This window comes from Patiria miniata, unplaced genomic scaffold (genome assembly GCF_015706575.1).
Source record: "Patiria miniata isolate m_02_andy unplaced genomic scaffold, ASM1570657v1 HiC_scaffold_19, whole genome shotgun sequence".
NCBI lineage: Eukaryota > Metazoa > Echinodermata > Asteroidea > Valvatida > Asterinidae > Patiria > Patiria miniata.
The window spans coordinates 2,340,740-2,365,078 of record NW_024037057.1 but is presented as its reverse complement, the minus strand read 5'-3'; the positions used below and the strand labels follow the sequence as shown (position 1 = coordinate 2,365,078).

Below are 24,339 nucleotides of genomic sequence, written 5' to 3'. Positions count from 1 at the left end.
TCTGGAAACTGACAATCGGTTTTCTTTGGCGAAAAATCAACCTTGAGACCATCATCAAGGTCACACGAAAACGGAAGTTGTTTTGATCTCAGGAAGACACTGAACCCGTGGTCAAGGAAATCCCAAACATATACCCCTAAACTACAAGCCCCCATGGCTCCTATTTGATTCCGCATGTCACCGCATGGCTCGCTCGGGCCAACGGTGGTGACCATGGCTATCGCAAGCCCCTAATGCGCTTCATCGGAAGTCCTCCATAACGGAGCATTTGCTTTTATCCCAAAAAGTAACCTACCGAATTAGTAACAAAAAGACAGCTATATGATTAAAGATCGTCGTATAGTCGTACGAAACACCCCGTGAAATTATTTCGTCTGGATTGTGGCCATTAAAGCTATAGTCCATCATTTGCAGCCATCCGAAAAGTAACTGGCGTAATTACTGTTGAAAAACAAACTTGGTTGAAAGATGGTAAGGGAACTAAACTCCCTGTGAAATTATTCTTTCTGGGAAGCTGTCATTTTGAAGTAATCAACGAAAGAAGGCATTTCCAACGGTGATTCTTAAGAAGCACCGTAGGAAAATTTAAATTAGTAGTTCGTTTTGTTATTCAGCGCAGCGCGCACAAGTATTGGAACGACGCACACGCGCGCGCGGTTGTTATAATTCGTCGGATCAGTGCGCGACGCCGCGTATAGCTGCAATTACAAAACAATTCAAAACATGATTTTTGATTTGAAATTGAGATCTTAGAATGCTGTTTTTCTCGGAATGTACAGCTGAAGCTTAGCTGAAACTTCATCAGGTTAGTTGCTCAGTATCCTTTATTAGATTTTGAACACTTTTGTTGCTTCAAACGAACAAAATGCACTACTTACAAATGATGGACTATAGCTTTAAGAAGACATTGAAAATTGTGCTTGATTTGCAACGATCAGTCAAGTGACTGATTTTGGAATTGAAGAGTGATTAGGATGAACATGACTTCATGATCAAAAGGTTGTGCATAAATGTCTTTGGCTTGAGCGGAACCTTCCACAGGTTAGGTTTTCAACGTTCCTCCTTGGAAATTGAGAGGAAAACGAAGGCAATTCATGGTGAGAAAATGATCCTTTATGCCTTTAAAAGAAAGTACAAAAGAAAAATGGATTTACCTTGTCAAGTTCTGTGCTTCTGCTGATCCTGAAAAAGTCAAGCACAGATGTCTCAAAGTTGTGGCGACACGAGTAGCTGTCCAAAGGCAAATGACTTGCACCATTCTTGACCCTTTGCCCGCCCGGTGTTTTTATCCATCTACTGATCGAGGCCGTTGCTCATGGCCATATCCGGCAAACGGCGATAGGTCAATTGCTTTTCCTCCATAAAGTGAAGACCACGTGATGCCAACTTTCAGTAAATACATGTACAGTTCATTTCTGCAACGCATGTGTCTCTCCTGAAATCATGAATCGTTTGACAGTTCGATGTTGGCCAAACAGCATGCAAAAGATGCTTACAGTCATGTTTGAGCTGCCCGGCGGTTATAATTACCTGTCGGCATGGTCTATACGTACAGCTGACCACGACTGTAAGTGTGCGGGTATTCTACTTGGCCAAGTGGCTTTCAATCTAAACCAAGACTCTCGTGTGTATTATTCGTGTTGTGCTGTCGTTTTCAAGAAAAGTGATTTTTTTTTTGTGGCATCAATTTTCAACGATGGTCGACTGATCGTTCACTTTTTTTTTGCAAATATTGCCCACAAAATAATGTAGTTATAGTCCACATTTTGTTTGCCATTGGTTACACATCCGTGTAAAACTAAAAGCCAGCTAGCCTGGTTCCCAGACCTGACCATATCCCTACTCTGTTGAATTTGAAGCAGGGTCAAGGAACCAGACAACAGGTAGAACATCAATATTTTGTTATTACTTTTTGTCAAGCATCAATGAACACAAAACTTTAAACATGTCAGTGTAATATAATATTTGTGTAAAATACCCCCAGCCCGTCTATCTCTGCAGCAAATGCATAATGCAATGTTGTATATCCTGTTGCATCCTGCAATGCCAATGTTTTTACTCAGATGCCACTTTTACTGATTTGCTCGTAGATTCATTTTTTTCTAGGTTTATTTAGTATGTTCTACTGTATTAGTTTTTTTTCCGGTTGCTACTGTGTTTTTTTTCTTGTGTAATCTGTCTTTTGCGGGTTTGTTTCCCTGGGTTTGCTCCTGTGTTTGCTTATACTTGTGCCTTTGTTTGTTTCTTTATGATTTGTTTGTGTAATATAACAAAAAATCTGGGTGGGGATTTTTAAAATGGATTTTTTTAATGGATTTTTATTGATCTTATTGTAAATATTTAAGTATTATAATCTTCCGTTTTTGTTTTTGTTTTGGGTCTGAAACATCTTTAATGACAGTTTTTACAAACTTTTGTCTGGACCAGGGCAATTTTTCTTGTTTAAGTAAATGTGTAATTGTTGTCCGAAAATATGAAATAAAAATAAATAAATCAAGACAACCTGCTTATCCGGTCTGAAACTGGCCTTCCATCATCGGACAGCGCCGACGTCACGCATGTCCGATTTTCTAGTCACGGTGGTCTTTTTATTACGCAGCGCGCACTTTGGATGACCATGGCATATTGAGGCTAACGGCAATTTGACGAGGCTAACTGCAATTTGACCTTAAAAACCAGCGAGACTTTGTTTTGTGTGTTTGTTTATGGTGTAAATCGAGGGCATATGTGAGGAATGTCCTTTGTGTAATTCAGGACAGCGGAGTCAAATCGAGGACAACCTCGATTAGAAAACGTGGAGATAAAACCAATATAAGCTGTTGCAAAAACGCGAAGATGAACCAAACGGCGACGATGTGGAACAGTAGGAAACAGAGTTGTAACGAGTCACTGCTTTTTGTGACTCGAGTCGAGTCGAGTCATTTTAAAGAAGTGACTCGAGTCGAGTCGAGTCATTAGGTCAACAAGGTCGAGTCGAGTCGAGTCGAGTCACAGAGTGTGGTCGAGTCGAGTCGAGTCGAGTCAAGTATTTAGCTCGAGTCAATTCGAGTCACAAATATTTGAACACTTAATTACAATAAAAAAGCAACAAACACAAGAGAGAAAGAATACAAGGCACCAGTCTATTACGGAAATCCAAAGACATAAAGTATGCTGTATGGTACCCAACCAACAGTTTCCATTGCTAGCTCACGTCACAGAAAAGAAGATGTGAAACTTCGGTCTTATAACTGGTTTGGCTTCGGGTCTAGATTTTGTTGTTCGCTGATCGCTGACAACGTTAAAACCTAATTGCATTATACAAAACTGTTTCTGATTATTTAAAGGTGGGCCCGTCCGTATCCATTTTTGTGTGTGAAATCGGGACATGAATTTAGCCAGCGTTCCACCAAGAACTTCAAAATCGCCCGAAACCAATGATGAAACCACGGATTGAGAAATGCGTTTTAAGTCTGGTTCCGGGTTTAGCATTACATGCTGTATACAGAACCACAAGGTGGGAGTCCGCGACACGGTGTATGTTTGTTGTTTCATTATGGAGGAAGGAAACAGACTGCCGCTGTATATAAACGTACATTATTCGCGAACATTAACGTGACGTGAACAAAAACTGGCAACGCGAACGGCGCAGCGTAAGTCATTGCAAATATTTTTCGCAAGTAAGTTTTGCTTTTATTTTGGGACTCGAGTCTTATTAGCCTTCCTCGAGTCGAGTCAAGTCATTCTGATGAGGGACTCGAGTCGAGTCGAGTCATTTGCTCGCAGTGACTCGAGTCGAGTCGAGTCATTTACCCGTCGGGACTCGAGTCGAGTCGAGTCGCCAAAAAATGTGACTCGAGTCGGACTCGAGTCGAGTCATTGACTCGAGTCATTACAACTCTGGTAGGAAATCTTCGATGTACACCATATACAATTCCCTGTGTGTGAGAGTTTGTTTCTGCATTCAATAGGGTTGAACAGAAGAGGGCAATATAAAGGGTCCACATTTCCCGAAGGTCCAAAATTCAGCGAAGATCGCGTACAAAACTTAAAGAAGGTCTTCCTAAAAATTCATTGCTTCATTGCTACTTCGTCAGATGCAATGAAAAGAGACAACTGAGTTAACGGACAAGCGTTCAAACAAAGGTTGTTGGTGACTAATAGTCAATGCTCGTGATAATAAAAGCAGTCCACAAATGACCGTGCTACGCCACTGAGGGTGTGAATAATCTTTGTTCACATAATAAACTGATAGCAATTTTGACCCCCGATTCTGATACACCAATGCTGCACATTAATTACTGTTGGGTAAAGACAAAAACAAACAAAAGAAGTCTGTGGTGAGACTAGTCGATCAGTGATCACAACAGCCGAGACTTGCAAGCTGTACAGGTCCAGCGAGTCCCGAGGACACACAGTTACGTTTGTATACCGCCCTCAACGTTGACATCAAGGACTGCAAACACTGGGACGGGCTGATGAATTTACGCTCGGATTGGATAGATTTTGCGTAACCTGTGACCTGCAAGTCATCACAGCCACCGACGATCCTGCAAGGTTTTAAACGGCCGTTAAAACCGAGTCGCTGCTCTTTTTTGTTTCGATTATGCCATAATCATAAATGTTTTTTAGTTTCGTTGAAAAGCGTAATAATGAAGGAAAATCTGTGAAACTCATTGAGTTCTGTTTTGTAAATGTTCAATTCCCGTGACCTGCAAGTCATCACAGCCACCGACGATCCTGCAAGGTTTTAAACGGCCGTTAAAACCGAGTCGCTGCTCTCTTTTGTTTCGATTATGCCATAATCATTAATGTTTTTTAGTTTCGTTGCAAAGCGTAATAATGTAGGAAAATCTGTGAAACTCATTGAGTTCTGTTTTGTAAATGTTCAATTCCCGTCACTTGCTCAGGCTCCGTTTCAAGGGCGGATCCAGAACACAATTTTGGGAGGGGCCAAACAAAATTTTGGTCCCCCCAAAAAGTGGGTCAAAAAATTACGGCGTGGGGTTCGGGGCCCGCTTAAGGGCCCCGAATTTTTTTTGGATTCTAGATGCTCTGTGGTGCGATCTGAGGCAATTTCTGACCACTTTAACCAATATTTTTTTGAGGAAAAGATGGTGGTGTACTCATTGCCTGCCTTTATTGCGATGTCACATAAAAAAAAAAAAAAATGGTTTCGTTTTTTTTTTGGGGGGGGGGCCATGGCCCCCTTTGGCCCCCCCCCCCCCCCCCTGGATCCGCCCTTGCTCCGTTTCGAATTCACAATTGGTCAACTTACATATTATGCGAAGCTCAAATTTGTCCACACGGTCCGCAATGAAAAAGAAACCACATCCAATATTGAATGTATGCATTCCTATGAGAAGGTTTTCGGATAACATTTGCGCGCATTAGCTAGCTCGTAGATAAAAAGAAATTATAATAGAAACTCATTCATGAATGCAAGATCGTCGACACTCCATGCTAACGATTGCCGTTACTGGTTGACAAGCAAAGTCTCTGATGGAAAATCTTCGAAGCAAAAATTGTAAACTTTCAGATAAATCCGACCTTCGATTCCCATTGTCTTTTTTTATGTTGCATTTTTATTTATTTATTGCCGATGCAAGTGCCAGCATGTTGGGGAATAGTTTTTTTAATGATATCTTCTTCATTATAAGCGAATTCCCCAAAGCCAAGCAAGAGTGCCAAGTGTATCAGCATTTGGTTCAATACAAAAAAGTTCGAAGTGGAGTCTGGCCGACTTATCTGCACACTTCATTCTCAATCATTACACCGAAACTCCAGCTGTGTTTGAGCATGTGCAAACAGGCATTACGAATCAAAGAACAGAATGCTGAGAATGGTACCGCCCTCATTGTCCAGAGTGTTGTGGCAGGCACCGTTCATTCGAGAAGGCGGATTATTTTCATTTTAATGGGAGAAAAGCCTGCATATTCCAGTATCTTTTTAATTTTTTTTCGAAATGATAAAAATCAGGACGAATTTGCTTTTTTTTTCAATACAACGCCGCTCGACTCACGAGACAATTTTTACTCAAATCAGGACGAATTAGAATGCTACAATCTGGAAATATCCTGCACCTTAAATGGAATGTAGTGGAGGCTTTTTGAAATTGAAATCCGGATTTGAGATTGACGATGATCGGGGAAATAATTAATATATCGTTCTTGGGATTTGGTGTGATATAAAGTAAAAAAATGTCTGTGTAAACCTATAATATTCATGCGCGTTTTAAAATTTCCAAAAAAACTAAACAGTAAACGAACTGCGAAACGTCAGGGTCACATCAGAGAATTATTTATATCACCAGACAAAACCATTGAAGAATAAACCGTACAACTTTCAACTTTGACATTGAGTGGTGGAAAGAGTTGGGAAAGGTTCGGGAAGGGAGTTGGGGAGAACTTATTGACCCCCCCCCCCCCCCGGGCCGCTGACGCATCATTGACCGTCCTTGCAAAGTACACAGCTACAGTGGCGTAGCCAGGGTTCTCATTCTGGGGGGGGGGGGGGAGAGTTTGGGTAGATAGAGGCTACAGTGGGACGCCACATTTCACCTGTGCTGAAAGGTAGACACGTTTTAATTACCGCACACCTGGCCTTCGAAACATCATGAAAACTAGCGCGCATCTGCTCCCCGGATTTTCTACACGAAGCTTTAACACAGTCAAACCTCATAAACTTGAGGCACTTTTGCTCTAACAAACGCTGTATCGTTTGAACGGAACGTCGTATTAATTCGTGGTTAACAGATTGTGCAAGCTTACATTTTAAGATTTATGATTATGTATGTTTCGTAAACATTTTCGGGAAAACCAGGGATCATTTTTTCTTCAAAGTTCTGCACTCCCCAAGATTTGTATGTGGAGAAGCGTGGAAAACAGCCCAAATGGACAGCTATTTAATGATTCGTCGTCTTTATCTTGACATAGTGCGAGAACCCAAGGTCGTGACACTTTGGGGTGAACGGTTTTGTAAAGTGGAAGAGTCCGTCTTTCTTCCATGTAAAATTCATTGTGATTGGTCCTAAATCCAAGGATCATTTTCCTCTCAAAGTTTTCTTACAAAAATGACCCTTGAAAAGCCCTGTTTAGCTGAGCCGAGGTCTGGACACCATCTTCTCATGGGGGCGCTGTTCAAAACCGAGATCCTAGTCAATGTCAGACGCTAATGTGGCGGTATTCACTTTCCACGGGACGTTAAACTGAACAGGTAATTGCGAACAAAAAAAGATTTCGGGAAAAAATAAACATAAAACGTGTACAAAGGGCATTTGTTTTTTAAGACCCTCTAGTCATGGGAACTTATATGTCTGTGCTTTTTTCAGGTTGCAAAATTTTCAGTGGTGGGGGGGGGGGGCGGCGTTGGGGAGGAGACGATTGGTCACGCTTTAAAATGTTACATATCTGCATGATTTTACCCCTCCCCTAAAAAAAAAAGTTTAGCGACTTTGCATTACTAAATGTTCACGTTGAGTGCATTGGGATTTTTTTACATACCTGTCCTGCGAGGCGCCTTCCCCATCGTGACCTTTGAGCAAGTTCTTCCTGTTTCACTTTTGAACCGGATTGTCATATCTCACCTTCTGTAGTATCTTTGGCGGCGTTTACCACCACTGGAGCCTTCAAAAAGGTGAAAATGCACTTTTTTTTTTGGCGGAAAGGAGCCTACATACCCTTGATATGACATCGTGTCTAAACGCTGTCCCGCGCCTGCATTTCTTCAGGACCAAGGGTAAAAAAAACCCAATATATCACATGAGCGTTGCTTACACTCTTGAACGAAGGGTTCCAAAGAGAAATTCGATTTTCTTTGTTGTATTCTGTAATTTTTGAAAGAAAAATGATGTCCAACCCACACCCGTTTCACTTTTTATTTAATTGGTGACCGGTAAATAAACCCTCCCTTCCCTTTTTGCACGCATGATGCAACAGAAATCGGGCGCCCCCACACTAAAACATTCAACCCCCGTCCCATATTGGTGCTAACCGGTAAAAAAAAAAAATCCGCCGAGCTCATGAATAAAAGTTATACCCTCAAAATATTCTATACTGAGAGCCGTACAATTTCGGGAATTGAAGAGATTTGGCAATGAACCTATGGCCCGGACTTGAGCTTCCAATTCTGAGCATTGCTGGTGTAATTGGGTTGAAATTCGCGCCATTTTGCCATGTTGTGGTAAGGTCGTTTGTTCAGATGGCTACTTTTTCCGCTTTGGGAAAATTAGGCGTCGTCTTCTTTGGGTGAGAATTTCTCGAAAGGCCAATGTCAACGCACTTAAAAATGAAAAGAAAATTAAAGATGACATGTTGATCATCACTTTTCTGTGCAGCTTAAATACATTTGAGAGTTCTGAGTATTTAAAAAAAAAAAAAATTGAAGCATGAACATTTAAGCTCTGGCGTCTATGGGAAATTTTAATACGGGGGAACATCACCATGGTAAGAACGCCCGTTGCTCCGCTTGTTACCATAAGTCCGCGATCCGGATAATCGCTATGTCTGACTTGATTTAGATTATGGGCCACAAAGAAAGATGAAAGATGATGTCTCAAAACCGCCAAACTCACCGGTTTGACTGGAATATTTCTGCTGCACAATTTTAACGCGTTTTTAGATGGGGTTACGATCGAGAATAAGCTTTATGTGGCCTCGCTCGACTCCTCTATATTTGCACTAAGTTTAGTCGGGCACCATTTGCAGTTATCAGCCGACATTTGAAGAAAAACACGGCAAAAAAAAAAAAAAAAAGCCGCGTCGCCGCACCACTTTTTGGGCAAGCTCCATACCAGAAACCGGAGACATTTTTGTTTTGGCCTCATAATCAAAACTTTTCTTTGTTAATTTTCGGGCTCCAGTCAAACTTGCAGAGAAATCAATGATTGTTATTCTGCTGGTGTGTAAAAGTAAAACGTGCTGAATTTCAGTTCAATCTGTTATTTTTTTCTCCATCAACGCTGGATTATTTTACTTACAAGAACACTGCCACTAGTTGATGAAGTCGGATAATTTAACTGATATTCATTTGAAACAGTACAATAGAAATATGAACACAACAACTCAGTAAAAACAAATCCGAAGTATACATTGAATACAAATTCATTAATACAACAGAAACGGGAATTTTAATAACCACGGTCAATGTTTGGAAAAGAGGTAAAGATGCGCTCCCGTGCAAACGTGGATGCTGCCCTATTCCATATAAACCCTCTTGTTGTCGCTCATAAAGGGCAGTTATTGATTTGTGTTGGCCCTGCTGGTCGTTGCATGAGCGACCATAGAGCAAGGAATTGTATTCTTCAAGCAATAATCCTGGTCCACAATAGCGCATTACGTAACGGTCGAATCCGCAGGACATTAGCGTAAAAGAATTGTATCCATGGACGCTAGTAATATAGACCTTTCTGTGCTTGGTTGGCAAACTGTATTTTTGCCAACCACGGCCTGCACAATATGGAAGGTCCAACGCTGCAAAAAAGAAGAAGAGTTATAACAGATCACCAAACTATTATTTGATACTTCAAAATACAACATTTTCAACAAAGCTACAAAATAATTCCTACACATGCATTTTTACCATGTATTAATGGCGTTATGAGGACTTTTTTGAAAAAAAAAATATGTTGCCAACCACGGCTTCAATTTATGCGCTTAAGGCAGCCCATATAAAATAGCGCCAAGGTTTACAAACAAAAGAAAGGCCTATACACTATACTGTACATGCACGCAGTCTGCGCTGTATCGCAATGCAATGCACTGTGCAACAGCTGCCTGTCGCTGAGCTATTCGCACTTTATCGATCTTGCACATTAGCAAACCTCCGTTTTATATTATCCTGATACATTTTATATCAGGGTAATTTTTTTTTTCGCCCCAAATAATACGATCTCCGATGTTTCCCAGTCTCCGTGTTTTTTCCTGATCAGTGAACGATGTGTTGTTTTAGGATTTCTGGATTCGTGATAATATTGATGAAGACAGTTTTCTATCAGGGCACGTTGAAAGTGTTACTTAGTCGTGAGGTGACACACATTGAGAAAAGAACTTGTGTATATAATATCATGATCCAATAGCAGTAAATCAAGAGAAAAAAGGTACAAACAAGAAAAGAAAAAGAAAAGAAGGAAGACAGTCTACGTATATCTACACAGGGTTGCAGTCTGCAAAAAGGGATACTGTTTTGAGAATTTCTGGAAATTTTGACACAATAAGGACTCGCAGAGGCCGGCGCGGAATGTTTTGCAAACTATATGGGTGGAAATATAACGTTTAACAGGTTCTCCACTTTGCAGGGAAAAACAGGTTTTGAAGCGATAAAATATATAGATGTTGCCATTTGACACTGTTAAAGGCACTGGAGCTGTCCATACCTCGAAAGTTCATCTTGTTTAAACAACAAAGTGTCAATTATATTGCAGCGCGTTGAGTGTCAACTGCTGTCAAAATTAATGTTTTACTTTCGGTGTAGTTTGAAATTTGAACCATATCAAACACCGACTGTATAGGCACATGCCTATGCAGAGGTAATTGTGATGTGTGAGGGAAAGAATCCATACACGGCTATAGAAATCATATTTCAAAGGAGTCCAGATTTCATATGACACCGGTTCGGATTGAAGAGAGTAGGCTGAGTAACGTTGGATTCTACCTACGTTATGTTTCAAGAACATGAAATCCGAAAATATCCATGGTCCATAATTAGTTAAAGGAATCGTCATTTGGTGTGGAGTTTAAAGGCTTAATCAATCCGAATTTGAAGATAAAACAATCTGTACGAGTTGGTCGCGTACGAGTTGGTTCGCGTACGAGTTGACCTGTATTCGTCTGACCCATCCCCTGCAAACATTCCTGGTTCCACCCCTGAAAACATTCCTTTAACCAGTTGAAGGATGCATTAGGTCATCAAACTTTTATTGACACGCAATAAACTTTGATGAGGAGTGAAGCACGGTGTTTTCCTGTCTCATTTTATCTAGGCAATGGATATCGAAATAAATACTCGTGTGCATGCTTTGTGTCCTTTCCTAACTGAAATTTATCAAGTGAATTATACGGTAGTGGCGAACTATATGATTTATGAACTGACCTCTTTAAATTGTAATGTTATTGAAACACCTGTCAATTACCGCGATGGAAAATAGTAACACATAATTGAGAAATCAATTATGCACATGTATGATATCACTGGGTGACTAACGCACTCGAAACATCGAGCATCACCGGTTTATTTCACAGTGCAATTTAACAAGCTTCCCTTGTCATGGCCCGCGAGTCAGTTTACACGGTGCGGCCAAACTTCCACGATCGATAGCCGCTGCGTACTCGAATTGTTTCAGAGGCCACTGCATTTCCACAACACGTTCTGAACGCTACTTGGCAACGATTCATCACTGGCAATTGACCCCTCCCCCCTATCTTGCAAGGACACTTGCTGTTTTCGCTTTTTGTACAGAACAAAAGCGCGCGAACAGTCAACCAACTGTAGGGAGTAAACAGAGTACATGTAAACAGTCGTTACCAACGACTACGACTCCGGCGCGAGAAAGCGCTCGATTGGGCTCATTCGCATCGGACTCAATGGGATTTGCATTCATTGGCCCCTCGCACCGCCTAATTGGGCGCGAATGGGCGAGAATGGAGGCGCCTATGTCATTGGTTATCTTTATAGAAATGCGGTCATTCATAGCAACGGCATTTCTAGAGACGCACGGAAGACGTAAGTCAACAACACAAGTGAGTGTGAATTTTATTTGCTCGTTCGATTTTTAAGATATATTTACTTTGAGAAGGTCAATAAGACACTTCAGTTGCTCTTGGAATTCTTCTTTTACTTCATTAACGATATTTACATTTCGGAGTAATACTTCAATTTGCAATAACACTTTGGAAGATATTGGGACAAGTCCGAACCTGAAGACTGACTGAAAATGGCAGTTAATTAATGAACTCGTTCCAAAAAACTGCGTTGGTATGAATACAGGTCAACTCGTACGCGAACCAACTCGTACGCGACCAACTCGTACGCGGGACAATTCGTACGCGAACCGACTCGTACGCGGACCGACTCGTACGCGGACCGACTCGTACGCGGACCAACTCGTACGCGGACCAACTCGTACGCGTGAGTTTAGACGATTGGTTTAGCTCACATGGACAGATGAAATTAGGTTCGGTACGGTAGGTCGGCATAATTTTACCTTTTCGGAAAGGTTGAGATTTTCAAATTAAATGTAGTTGATTTTTGAATCCGCCAGTGCTACTTACATTCGCGATTTTTTAGAGAAGATTTCTGCGTTGTTTTTTTTTTACAAGTTCGCTTGATTGATTGGGAAGTTGTCTTCGCGATAACCAGTATGATTGGTTCCCGCCGCACCGCGCACTGTTTTAAAGAATGCATGATTGAATCGCTGTAACCTGTGTATGCCGCGGTACAATTGCTGGCTGGTTAGACAAGTAAAATGACAAGAAAACACCGATATTTGCGAGGTCTATTGTATAAAAAGGAGCTACTATAAAAAAGGTATATAGCATCACGCATGCTTATACAGTTGTACGAACAGTGTCCGCCAGTTTTTTGCTTGGGTCAGATAGTTTTTTAGTCCTAATTATTATGTCTCCAAATTATATTTTGTAAAATAAAACAATGGGGAGGTGAATTTTATTTATTTTTAAAAATTTGAATTTTATTTATTATCACTGCAAATGCGTGGTGGCCCTGTGTTATGCTGCAAACAGATTTAAAATGGCTCAAAGGATAGAATTAAAAAGGAGAGGAAACGAAAATGGAGAGGGCAAGGAAGGCTGGGGAAGAACAATAATAAAAAACGGAGAGAACGATTACATTGGGGCGGAATGTGCAGGGTTCGACCTCAACTTCTTTTGTTCACTAGCCAGCCGGGCTACTGGCCCACGGGCATTTCTACTAGCCCGCATTTTTTTCTTATCAGATACAAAATGGCGTATTTTCAAGTGCAATTCTGAGGGACTTTTGTTGGTGTTTTTGATTAACAGATCAGATAATTTAATCCTTTAAAACAGTTGATAATTAGACACAAATTAAAGGGGTTTCCTTTTTGAATTTTATGATTTTTTTTTCTTTCTGTTCGTTGATCTTTGCCGTATCCCAATAATTTTTCACTCGCACGCCGGCCTGGTTAAGGAATAGTTTGTCTAGCCCCGGCCGCCGCTGTTTTGACCAGCATTTGGTTAGCGGGCTAGACCGCTAATTTCGAACCCCGATGTGTTATGTGTTATACCTCCATGGTTATACCAAGCATTTCAGTTGTAAATAGAAATTGCTAGGCCTACGGATGTCCCCGCGTGTCTGCTTTTTAATTGATCTAATTGATCAATGGTTGTGAACCACAGTGAAAGTTGAGTGACAGGCAGTTGACAAGTCTGATCGATCTCTTTTGATCTTCTAAACCCGCCGGTTCTTTCAAGTTTAGGACACCGAACCGCGAGAACAGATCCATGGTAGTCCAGAGCGTTGCAATTGGGTCAGTTTGACAATGGTGGCAATTAATTGACTGACAGGTACATTGATTAAAAAAACACAAAAAATGCAACTGGTACATCGTTGCATTAATATATGGAATTAAATTTGACGTGACAAGGCTACAGGTATGCACAAAACAATACAACACTCGTCTAACTACAAAAATCAGTTACTTTATTATCATCATTCACGGGTTCACTCCCAATCACACACAACGGTCACACATTGAACTACGGACTACCCGTCACACTATTCCCAAATTCTTCCCAACCATGCCAACCCAATCCTCGAAACCACTCCTAAAACGGCCCGCGTACGAGTTGGTTCGCGTACGAGTTGGCTCGCGTACGAGTTGGCTCGCGTACGAGTTGGCACGCGTACGAGTTGGTTCGCGTACGAGTTGTCTAGCATACGAGTTGACCAATCCGCGTACGAGTTGACTCGCGTACGAGTTGGTTCGCGTACGAGTTGACCTGTTTCCGTTGGTATAGCTAAAGGTCGGCAATTGATAGCGTAAACTTTGCATTATTTTTTTTTATGGAGAGTATATTGTGAACAAATCACATAAGGATGTGTGTGAATGATTTTCGTTTTGTTGAAAGAACGCTCACCTTTTTTGTGATCCGTGGACAGAACTTTAAAACGGTGGTTATGTTTAAAAACCCGTACCTTAAAAAGTACTTAAGTGATTCGATTGATTCTTGTTTTAAAGGAAAGCCTATGAATTTGGCTTTTATAACCCAGATTTTGAAAGTGCTACATGCAGAACTTCACTAAAACAATGGTCCCGACATTTGGGTTTCGTTTTTTTTACTCACCCTGTATATCTTGCATCGCCCTTTTTCTTACTTAGAGGAGAAGACACCATTCACTCGCTAAAACATGAAAAGGTGTCCGACGGAACGTAGGATTTGTTATTGTGGCCCAGTATTGAAGAACAAAAGAACATGAAACTTAATGACTTAAATGGTTGGTCAGATGAATGAATGATGTAAAGAAAAACCACAAGTTTCCGAGCTGAGTTGAATGCAGGGGTTGCGAGTAAGATGGTGAAAGAAAAAAACGCAAAAGTTTGGCAAAATGTTCGGGCAGGGTAATACCGCTTGGAGAAAGGCTGGGGTCATAACTGGGAATTTTGTACTGACACTGCTAGTCACACCTAATGTTATTGTTGAACTGAATGGGTCCAGATTACCCAGCGATTGTTTACACATAGCAACCAGTACAAACTTTGCAGACATTCAAGAGACGCTTGCATATATGTTTACACCGGAACACAGTGCAGGACAAAAGCCAGTGAATGCCTGAGTTTTCAAGTATGCGACCGGGATGCGCGATAGATTAATCCTCTATTGACACTGTCATCCTTCATATTCAAAAGAAATCGATATCTGTTCAAAACGATCGCGAAGTCCCCTAGGGTATTACGACTTAGAGTCGCATGCGTATGTTCATGCTTTTCGCAAATAACATGTACACACAATGTACATTGTACATCAAATCAACGTTATTGGGTGTGGTCTTATACTAACGTGCATTTTTACTATTTTTTTGTCCATCTCGTTACAGTTTTTTTTTGTACGGCTACTTCTACACGTACTACTTTTCAATTTTAAAGTTTTCAACTTGCACCTGCGATAAAAAAAAAGAATAAAAAAATACTGCTCCCACGCATTCAACATGCCCTCCTTTTTATTTTGCCTCCAATAACAAATGCGCATGCTTTTATGCGGTCTGATTTGCCCAAGGTATTTGTTTTTCTTCTAATGGACGATATTTTGCACTTTCCCAACATATTCTACGTAAAACCAGCATCCAAGCACCCAGCAAGGAAACATGAATACCCTCGTCACCCTCGTAATTCTCGTCAGCTGCTTCGGTAAGTCGATTGACAGAAAGAGAAATTTCTGATTAAGGTCGCAACTAACTTGAGATAAAACCAAACAGAACTAGCTTTCACTCACTTCTGTAATCCCTGGACTTACTAAGGATTTGGTTCAAAATTCCCAACCGGTGAAGCATGAATTTAGGTGTTTTTTTTTATGAAATACGGACTCATTGGTGGTATTGTGCATGCTCATGCATAGATAATTTGGAGAGGGACCGGTCACGTGAGAGGGTTTCACCAATAAAAGGGAAAAAAGAGTCCGATTTTCATACGAGCCCGATTTTCATATGACACCGGCATTACAAACGAAAGTCTCTCTTTTTTTTAATCATACAATATTTTTCAGCTCTTGATATTCTGAGCAAGCGCGATATCGGGCAGGGTGCACATTTTCAACACATTTAAGACGAATACATTTTGAAAAAAACCGTTACTGAATGTTGTGAAACATTATTTCCATATGGTGTTTCCTCAAACCTTTCATTCATTCCTAGTCTTAATTCCTGTGTCAAGAGTTCTTTTAAACTAACAAAAAAAAAACTTTTAAATAACAAAAACAAAAAAAAACACCACCGCTTGTGAAAGGGCGTTGGGTAAAGGCCTGTTTATACTTCATACGAATCTGACGTCATGAAATATTGTCTGCGAAATTCGTTCGAGTTGAAATACAATGTATGTTCGCAGCGGAAAAAAATATGCCACTACTTCACCAATTCGCTTTCGCTTCTCACGCCGAGTATGAATCGGGCTGAGTCTGAGCTTGTCAGAGTCAGACTCGTATCATTCCATCAATCCCTTAAATCTCACTGGTTATGTTGGGTTTTTTTTTCACTGCAGCTGGCCTGAACGCCCTCACATGCCACTCCTGCGGCTACGTCAGCGGTGTGTCTAGCGGAAGCGACTGCGCTGATACCTTCACGGGCAACTATTCCACCTCCTGCAGTAGCTCAGATGATACATGCCAGGTGAGTTATGACATGACTGCTTCTTGTTGTAAAGTTTCAGCATGAGCAATGGTTTCATATGTATAGATAGACCATTTGCAAATACATCTACATACATGTATAACAAATATTTCAATTTTGAGATGTGGATTTTTGTTTTACTAAAACGTGCATGTCACTGCTGCAACTGCTAGAATTATAAGCGTGAGTTCAAGCTTTTAACTTTAAAATGCACTTTAAATAACTGTTTCATCATGCACGGTCATACGGCTTACACACAAGTGAACAATGGGTTTGAAACGGGAGTCGACTCTAACTGCATTTGAGCATTGGACAGTTAAAACACTTAACATTTGTATTTCACATGTATTTTCAATACAATCTTTAGGTACTTGGAACTTGTTCCCTAGTTCTAATCCATGGCTTGTATGTACAGTCGAACACCTTTATAAAAAGGTCCTTGCGACTTTACGAATTACCTTGTTATAACAGCTACCTTAGTAAAACAAAGGAAAACAATTAAAACGAAGACTTGAGACCTAGAATTGTGCTTGTTATAAGCAGGACCTTGTAGTTACAGTGCTCCTCCTATCAGGGTTCGCCATGCAGTTTCCATATCTAATGACTTTGTTTTCCTCTTTTCCTTTAATCAATCAGAAAACTGTGGTCAAGATCGACGGCTCTGTCACGACCCTCAGCCGTGGATGCACGACCTCAGGGAGCTGCACCGAGTCCTGCGGGTCCATCTTTAGCATCGAGAGCTGCGTGTACTGCTGCACCACAGATGACTGCAACGGCGCAAGCGCCGTGACCTTAAGCCTGGCAACCGTGGCCGCCACCGTTCTGGGCACTGTAGTGGCCCTGTTTTAGACGCGTTTTTGTCCCTACTGAAATGCTTTGAATAATATCTTGTCGGGCGCGTTGAGCATCGTGGCTTATTCCACTTCTCAAAATCTGGGCTGATGACCTTATGACCTTGAAGGGTTTTATTGCGAGTCCCAGTACAGTAAATCAGAAATTCGAAAAGTCATCAACTGGAATAAGACAAAAATATGAAACGTGACCAGTATATTATGCATTCATTTGTGTGTGATTGTTTTTGTTTGTTTATCTAACGCTGGGGTATTGAACTTGTATTTGCTTGTCATATAAAAGCCGGTAAAAGAAATGCAAAACCCTCCAGTATTGCGCAACAAAGTGCACTTATAGTATATATATTTTTTTAAATCATTGGCATTGGGCAGTTTTTGTAGCATCAAACAAATTGTAAATAGTGGTTTTACGATTTTGATTTTTTTTTTACGAGCGCAGAATTTCTTTGCAGAGCCATTTGCTCCTTTGGAAACGAAACTACGGGTATAATGTACATTTTCATACACGTACAGATGTTATTATCTACGCCAATAGACACACAGTTAACTGTGCATGTTCATCTGTAGTATGACATGAACTGTTTATTCATCACCCGATTTCAGCATCCTAAGCACCCAAATATATGTATAATCCAAATTTTCTCACAATTACCCTTAATTTTCATATATTCAACATGAATCCAAGTAGCCTACAATGTACATGTAGACAGTTGAAGTGTGAGCTTGTTGATTCTCTGATCATCGCTATATTGTACAGTGGATTTCTATTTTGGGTAATAAAGAATATACAAAAAGTCCTATAGATCATACGCTTTTGTTCGGCTCAGTCTTTCCTGGTAGCTTTTAAAGCTTGTGATACTCACTTGTTTGAGTTTTTCTTTACCATAATAAGAAGCTACGAAAGGTGTTTACCACAGTCGACTCTCATTATAAAGAGTACTTTTATAAAGAGGTTCTGCTTATAAAGAGCAAGTTCTGAGGTTCCAAATCTTTCTTTTTTTCCGCTGTCCTTTTATAACAACATTCCTGTTATAAATGGATAATTTGGCTAGTCCCATCGACCTTCTTATAACGAGAGTCGACTGTATTTAAACAATTTTGTTATTATGCCCCCCCCCCAAGAAAATCTTCCTCAAAAAATACACAATGTACAATATGTCAACATATGCATAGGGGAAAAACACACCATAACGGGAAGTATCCGTACTAGCGGGGCACCCCAATATTTTTGTTGAGGGCTGAAGATTTTGGGTAAAAGGAACGTTTTTCTGACTCTCCAGAAGACTATCAATAAAAAAAATGACTTTACACTGTCCTCGAGACGTAGGAAGCCTGTTATCAAAACTCGTATTAAGCATTTTTCCCTCGTTGGAATGTTCACACATAGGTCGGGACTGGCGAAATATGCTCCTCTTAACCGGAATCTCGTCCTAAAAGAGCTCGCAATAACGAGAGACAACATGTACTAAAATTCTCCATTTTTTCCTCCTCTTCATTTTACACTAGCTTTATTTGTACAGACGGTGGAGTAGCTATGTCTCAAAATTTAACAAGAATAAACTGTCATTACATTTACAAATGTAAATACATGTACATGTGTATGATGTACATGTAAAATGTACATGTACATGTACATGGTTTTCATTGTGCGTGCACGAATGGTACTGTAATGACAGTGTACCGTATTTTGTTTTTTTTGTTTTTTTAACTGCCGTGGTTACAAAACGTCCCGTAAAGTTTGTAGATACCTTTGTGTGCCTTCAACATAATAGAGGGCCTACGTGAAGTTTCTCAGTACAGTGCACCTCTATTACATGTATATGCTTGGAATCGCACGTCATCCTCGCTTGTGGCAAACGCGTTCGTAATCAGTTCAATAAGTTAATCACATCTTCTTCAGTCAATACGAACGACTTACCCAACCGACAACAATTTCCCTTGGCTCTTTTCATCACATGCCACTGGTGTTAATGGCGCTTAACAAAAGGCAGCAATGCATTGACGTCACAGGGGCGGATCAAGGAATTTTCGAAAAGGGGGGGGGGTTTCGTCGGGAAAAAAATCTGAAATGTAGTTAGGTTTTTTTCCTCCGGACACTTGGCCAGTGGCGGTTCTACGGTGGGGTTGGCGGTTCTACGGTGGGGTCGGGGGGGGGGGGCTTTAGAGAAAATAACCGGTCTACATTCCAGCACGCCTACCTTAAAAAAAAAATGTGGATCCACCGTGATAGCCCCCCCCCCCCAAAAAAAAAAAAAAGATGAAAAAAAAATGGCTCTAGAACCGCGCCTGCACTTGGCCTCCGAAATCAATAGGGGAGGGGCAGGGGAAGGGGGGGGGAGGGGGGGGGGGGGGGCTCGTACCATACTTTCGATTGGGGCGCTGTTCAAATCCGACGATTATTAACACTATATCACATAATAGTGTACTGTTCATATACCCCTAACCAAGCTGGCTCTGTCCGCATTTTTTTGCAATATTTTACTAGTAAAACAAATGGGTGTCAGAGCAAGGGGGGGGGGGGTTCTCATTTAATTGCATAAATTTATATCGAAATTATTTGACAGAGCTTGGGTTGTATTTTTGTTTACCCTCAACCCTCTGGATCCGCGCCTGCGTCATTGCTCCTTTATTCAGCGTCGTTGTCAGGTTGACATGATGTAACCGTGTCCAGAGAACACCAAAACATCTCGGTTCCCTGTGGCCTCTGATGCATTTAACCGTGTAATTATGTCTGAATATAGGCTATCAGCTGGGTCCAAAAATTGGGCCGCCTGTATCAAATGATTGAAAGGGGCAATAAGTCAAAGCGATTTGCACATCTAGAGTTGGACACTGCGTGATAGCTTTGCAGTGTGAGCGGTGGCAGTTTTGTTGGGGTGTAATACGTTTTATTTTTTTTTTCAAAATGGCCGCCAATATGCTTGTTACCTTTTTAAGTATACATGTACATGAACAATGTGGTAACAAGCATGTTTTGGCCGCCATCTTGTGTTTTAACAGCGATAGCAGGCAAATAGCTGCCCCCGCTGCAATTCTATCACATTTCGGACTACAGGGGTGCACAGCTTGCCAAAAATCACAATGAGCATTATTTGATACCGACCAAATCCCCAGGCTGATGACCTAATACACTCTACATGTACACATGCACATATACATGACATTGGGATGGGGACGGCCCGATGTGCCCCCCCCCCCCCCCCCCCACCGGTCTTGAGGAGACCTCCACGATAGTCAGTTGCTATTCTAGGGTTAACTTGAGCTCTTTGCAACCCATGCGTCATCAGCTACTCTTTTGCTTGTTTCGATCCATGATGACAGCAATACAATGTACATGTACAGTCGAATCTCGTTAGTACAAACTCTGTTAATACAAAATTCTGGTTATAACAAACATTTTCAGTCCCGACTGTGCATTTATGTGTACAATGAATGGGACTGATGTTCCTCTTAATAAACAATTCTAACGAGACTCGACTGCACATGTGCATGTGCACGTAAGTCAAACGTTTCCCGATGACAACACAGTGCAAAATGTACATGTATAGAGGACTTCTCAGATTTGGGAGTTCGGGAAGCAAGTTCACTGGTGCGTGTAATAACCAGGATTGTAATAATTATGCTATTATTGAATGTTGACCCCAATTCGGGCGTTCACCTCGACTCGATCAGCATATCCCATTACGTACGACTGTGTTGTGTGCAGGCCCGGATTAGGTGTTTCGTAGGCCCTATGCACTAGTGTTCCCAAGAATGGAGAAGGAAGGGGAAAGGAAGAAGGAATAAGAACACAGTGGAGAATGTAAAAAAAGGCCAATAAAAAAGTCTCCGGTTTCTGGTATACGCGCGCGTCGCCGGAGCTATGCGCGTCGGCAAAATAAAACCTTTTTTTTCAATGAAAGATGATTTGACTGGAATCCTGCTGCTACATGATTTTGACGTGTTTTGAGATGGGGTTACGATCGAGTATAAGCTTAATGTGGCCTCTCTGCAGGGTTCAAAATTAGCGGTAGCCCACTAGCCTTATGCTAGTCAAAACAGCGGCGGGCTAGTCAAACTATTCCTGAAGTAGCCCGGCTGGCGAGTGAAAAATTATTGGGATACGGCAAAGATGAACGTACAGGAAAAAAATAAATCATAAAATTCAGAAAGAAAACCCCATCAATTTGTGTCTGATTTAATCATTTTTTTAAAGGTAACATTATTTGATCTGTTTATTAAAAACACTGACAAAATTGCCTCAGAATTGAGCCTGTAAATACGTCATTTTGTATTTGAGATAATGCGGACCAGTAAAAATGCCCACAGGCTATAGTTAAGAGTCTGTTTTAGTGGCCCTGCTGGCCAGTGAACAAAAAAGTTAAGGTTGAGCCCTGCCTCTATGGACTCCCATATATTTGCATTAAGTTTAGTCGGGCACCATTTGCAGTCCTATCAGCCGACATTTGAAGAAGAAGAAAAAAAAGCCGCGTCGCCCCACCACTTTTTGGGCAAGCTCCATACCAGAAACCGAAGACTTTTTTGGCCTAATAAACACCGCTGCTCAAAACTCCTGGAAGTTAAAATCAGGTTCTGAATCCCATGTCTAAAGACTCTACATTTTGTCATGTCGGCACTGCAGCGCGAAGTCGCTTCGGTTTGACAGCTACAGCCATGTGATATACAAAACTTAAAGGGAATATACATCATTTGCTTTGGTTGTAATTTTCAGAAATGGATGGAATTGGGGCGTTGGAAATATATAGCAAATATAGTTACACTGACTTTTTTGAGGTTTTGGGTTCGAAAATGCTATAAAAACCAAGGAAAACAATCATTTTTCTGTAGTCTGGTTCCCTGACTCCATTTAAGAAGAAACAGAGCAGTTTACATACATTGGGGAATTGTAAGGTCAGGGAACCAGTCTAGCTTGCTTGTACCCGTTCATAGGTGTGTAATCGATTGCAAACAAGTGCCAGCTTGTCAACTGGGGCCAGTATTTGGAAAAAACCCAGTTTTTTTCGGCCGATCAGCGTTGGAAATTGACACAAAAATACCACTTTTTTTTGAAAATGACAGTATACCAGGTGCCATGATTTTACAGGATGCTTTACTCTGTCATTCACTAACAGTCCAGCAAGGTATTTCAAAATGATTTGGTAGTTTTATTTTTTGATGTTTGCAAATGTTGTGTTTTCCCTTTAAATGCTAACTCACAAGTTAGCATTTAAAACTTGTGATACTAACTTGTTTGAGTTTTTCTTTGCCATAATAAGAAGCTACGAAAGGTGTTAAATACATGTATTTAAACAATTTTGTTATTATAACCCCCCCCCCCCCCCGAAGAAAATCTTCCTCAAAACATACACAATGTACAATATGTTAACATATGCAGCGGGGAAAAAACACACCATGACGGGAAGTATCCGTACCAGCAGGGCACTCCAATATTTTTGTTGAGGGCTGAAGATTTTGGGTAAAAGGAACGTTTTCTCTGACTCTCCAGAAGACCAGCATTAAAAAAAATGACTTTACACTGTCCTCGAGACGTAGGAAGCCTGTTATCAAAACTCGTATTAAGAATTTTTTCCTCGTTGGAATGTGCACACATAGGTTGGGACTGGCGAAATATGCTCCTCTAAACCGGAATCTCGTCCTAACAGAGATCGCAATAACGAGAGTCAACATGTACTAAAATTCTCCATCTTTTTTCTCCTCTTCATTTTACACTAGCTTTATTTGTACAGACGGTGGAGTAGCTATGTCTCAAAATTTAACAAGAATAAACTGTCATTACATTTACAAATGTAAATACATGTGTATGATGTACATGTACATGTGTACATGGTTTTCATTTTGCACGAATGATATTTACATGTAATGAACAGTGTACCGTATTTTGTTTTTTGTTTTTGTTTTTTTAACTGCCGTGGTTACAAAACGTCCCATAAAGTTTGTAGATACCTTTGTGTGCCTTCAACATAATAGGGGGCCTACGTGAAGTTTCTCAGTACAGTGCACCTATATTACATGTATGTGCTTGGAATTGCACGTCATCCTCGCTTATGCAAACGCGTTCGTAATCAGTTCAATAGGTTAATCACATGATTCTTATAAGATTTGAGGCTTTGCATGGTGGGGTATCGGTATCGTTTCGGTTTTGCGGTAACACCATGTAGTAATAACTACTGCTTAGAAGATATTAGTTCTGAGAAGAACTTGTCCTGCTTATTATCAACTTGCTAAGTAGTTTGTAAGTTCTTGTAAGTTCTTTTAGAACTTACAGCAGGACTGTTCTAAACAGGACAAGTTCTTCTCAGAACTAATATCTTCTAAGCAGTAGTTATTACCACATGGTGTTACCGCAAAACCGAAACGATACACATGATTCTTCTTCAGTCAATACGAACGACTTACCCAAGCGACAACAATTTCCTTTGGCTCTTTTCATCACATGCCACTGGTGTTATACAATGCATTGAGGTCACAGGGGCGGATCAAGGAATTTTCGAGAAGGGGGGGGGGGGGGGTCGTCGGCAAAAAAATCTGAAATGTAGATAGGGTTTTTTCCCCGGACACTTGGCCAGTGGCGGTTCTACGGTGGGGTCGGGAGGGGGGGGGGGCTTTAGAAAAAAATCCGGTGTACATTTCAGCACGCCTACCTGAAACAAAAAAAATCTGGATCCACCGTGATAGCCCCCCCCCCCAAAAAAAAAAAAATTGGCTCTAGAACCGCGCCTGCACTTTGCCTCCGAAATCAACAGGGGGAGGGGCAGGGGAAGGGGGGGGGGGGGCTCGTACCATACTTTCGATTGAGGCGCTGTTCAAATCCGACGATTATTAACACTATATCACCTAATAGTGTTCTGTACATATACCCCTAACCAAGCTGGCTCTGTCCGCTTTTTTTTGCAAAGACGGACATTATTACTAGTAAACAAAATGGGTGTCAGAGCAAGGGGGGGGGGTTCTCATTTTATTGCATGAATATATAGGGAAATTATTTTTTTTGACAGAATTTGGGGTTGTGTTTTTGTTTACCCTCGACCCTCTGGATCCGCGCCTGCGTCATTGCTCCTTTATTCAGCGTCGTTGTCGGGTTGACATGATGTAACCGTGTCCAGAGAACACCAAAACATCTCGGTTCCCCATGGGCTCTGATGCATTTAACCGTGTA

The 24,339-nt window shown here is 41.1% G+C and overlaps 1 protein-coding gene across 4 annotated transcripts; it reads left to right on the top strand.

Annotated features, from left to right (window-relative positions):
• Positions 1–11,600: 11,600 nt before the first annotated feature.
• LOC119725306 lies at positions 11,601–17,992 on the top strand. Of its 4 annotated transcripts, none has more exons than XM_038196682.1 (4): positions 11,601–11,714; positions 15,292–15,358; positions 16,205–16,332; positions 16,969–17,992. In XM_038196682.1, exons 1-4 carry the CDS (start codon positions 11,616–11,618, stop codon positions 17,179–17,181), a joined length of 507 nt encoding a protein of 168 aa, XP_038052610.1. In that variant the 5' UTR covers positions 11,601–11,615; the 3' UTR covers positions 17,182–17,992. The 4 variants fall into 4 exon arrangements, with proteins under 4 accessions (XP_038052610.1, XP_038052611.1, XP_038052613.1 ...); XM_038196683.1 differs by having other exon boundaries at positions 11,614–11,714; positions 15,275–15,358; XM_038196685.1 differs by having other exon boundaries at positions 11,674–11,697; positions 15,275–15,358.
• Positions 17,993–24,339: the final 6,347 nt, after the last annotated feature.

Bases quoted from the DNA above. Each gene is read 5' to 3' on its own strand.
- LOC119725306 (XM_038196682.1), top strand. From the start codon at position 11,616: ATGGAGGCGCCTATGTCATTGGTTATCTTTATAGAAATGCGGTCATTC. The intron at 15,359-16,204 runs GTAAGTCGATTG...TTTTCACTGCAG, and splicing joins AATTCTCGTCAGCTGCTTCG to CTGGCCTGAACGCCCTCACA. The intron at 16,333-16,968 runs GTGAGTTATGAC...TTAATCAATCAG, and splicing joins GCTCAGATGATACATGCCAG to AAAACTGTGGTCAAGATCGA.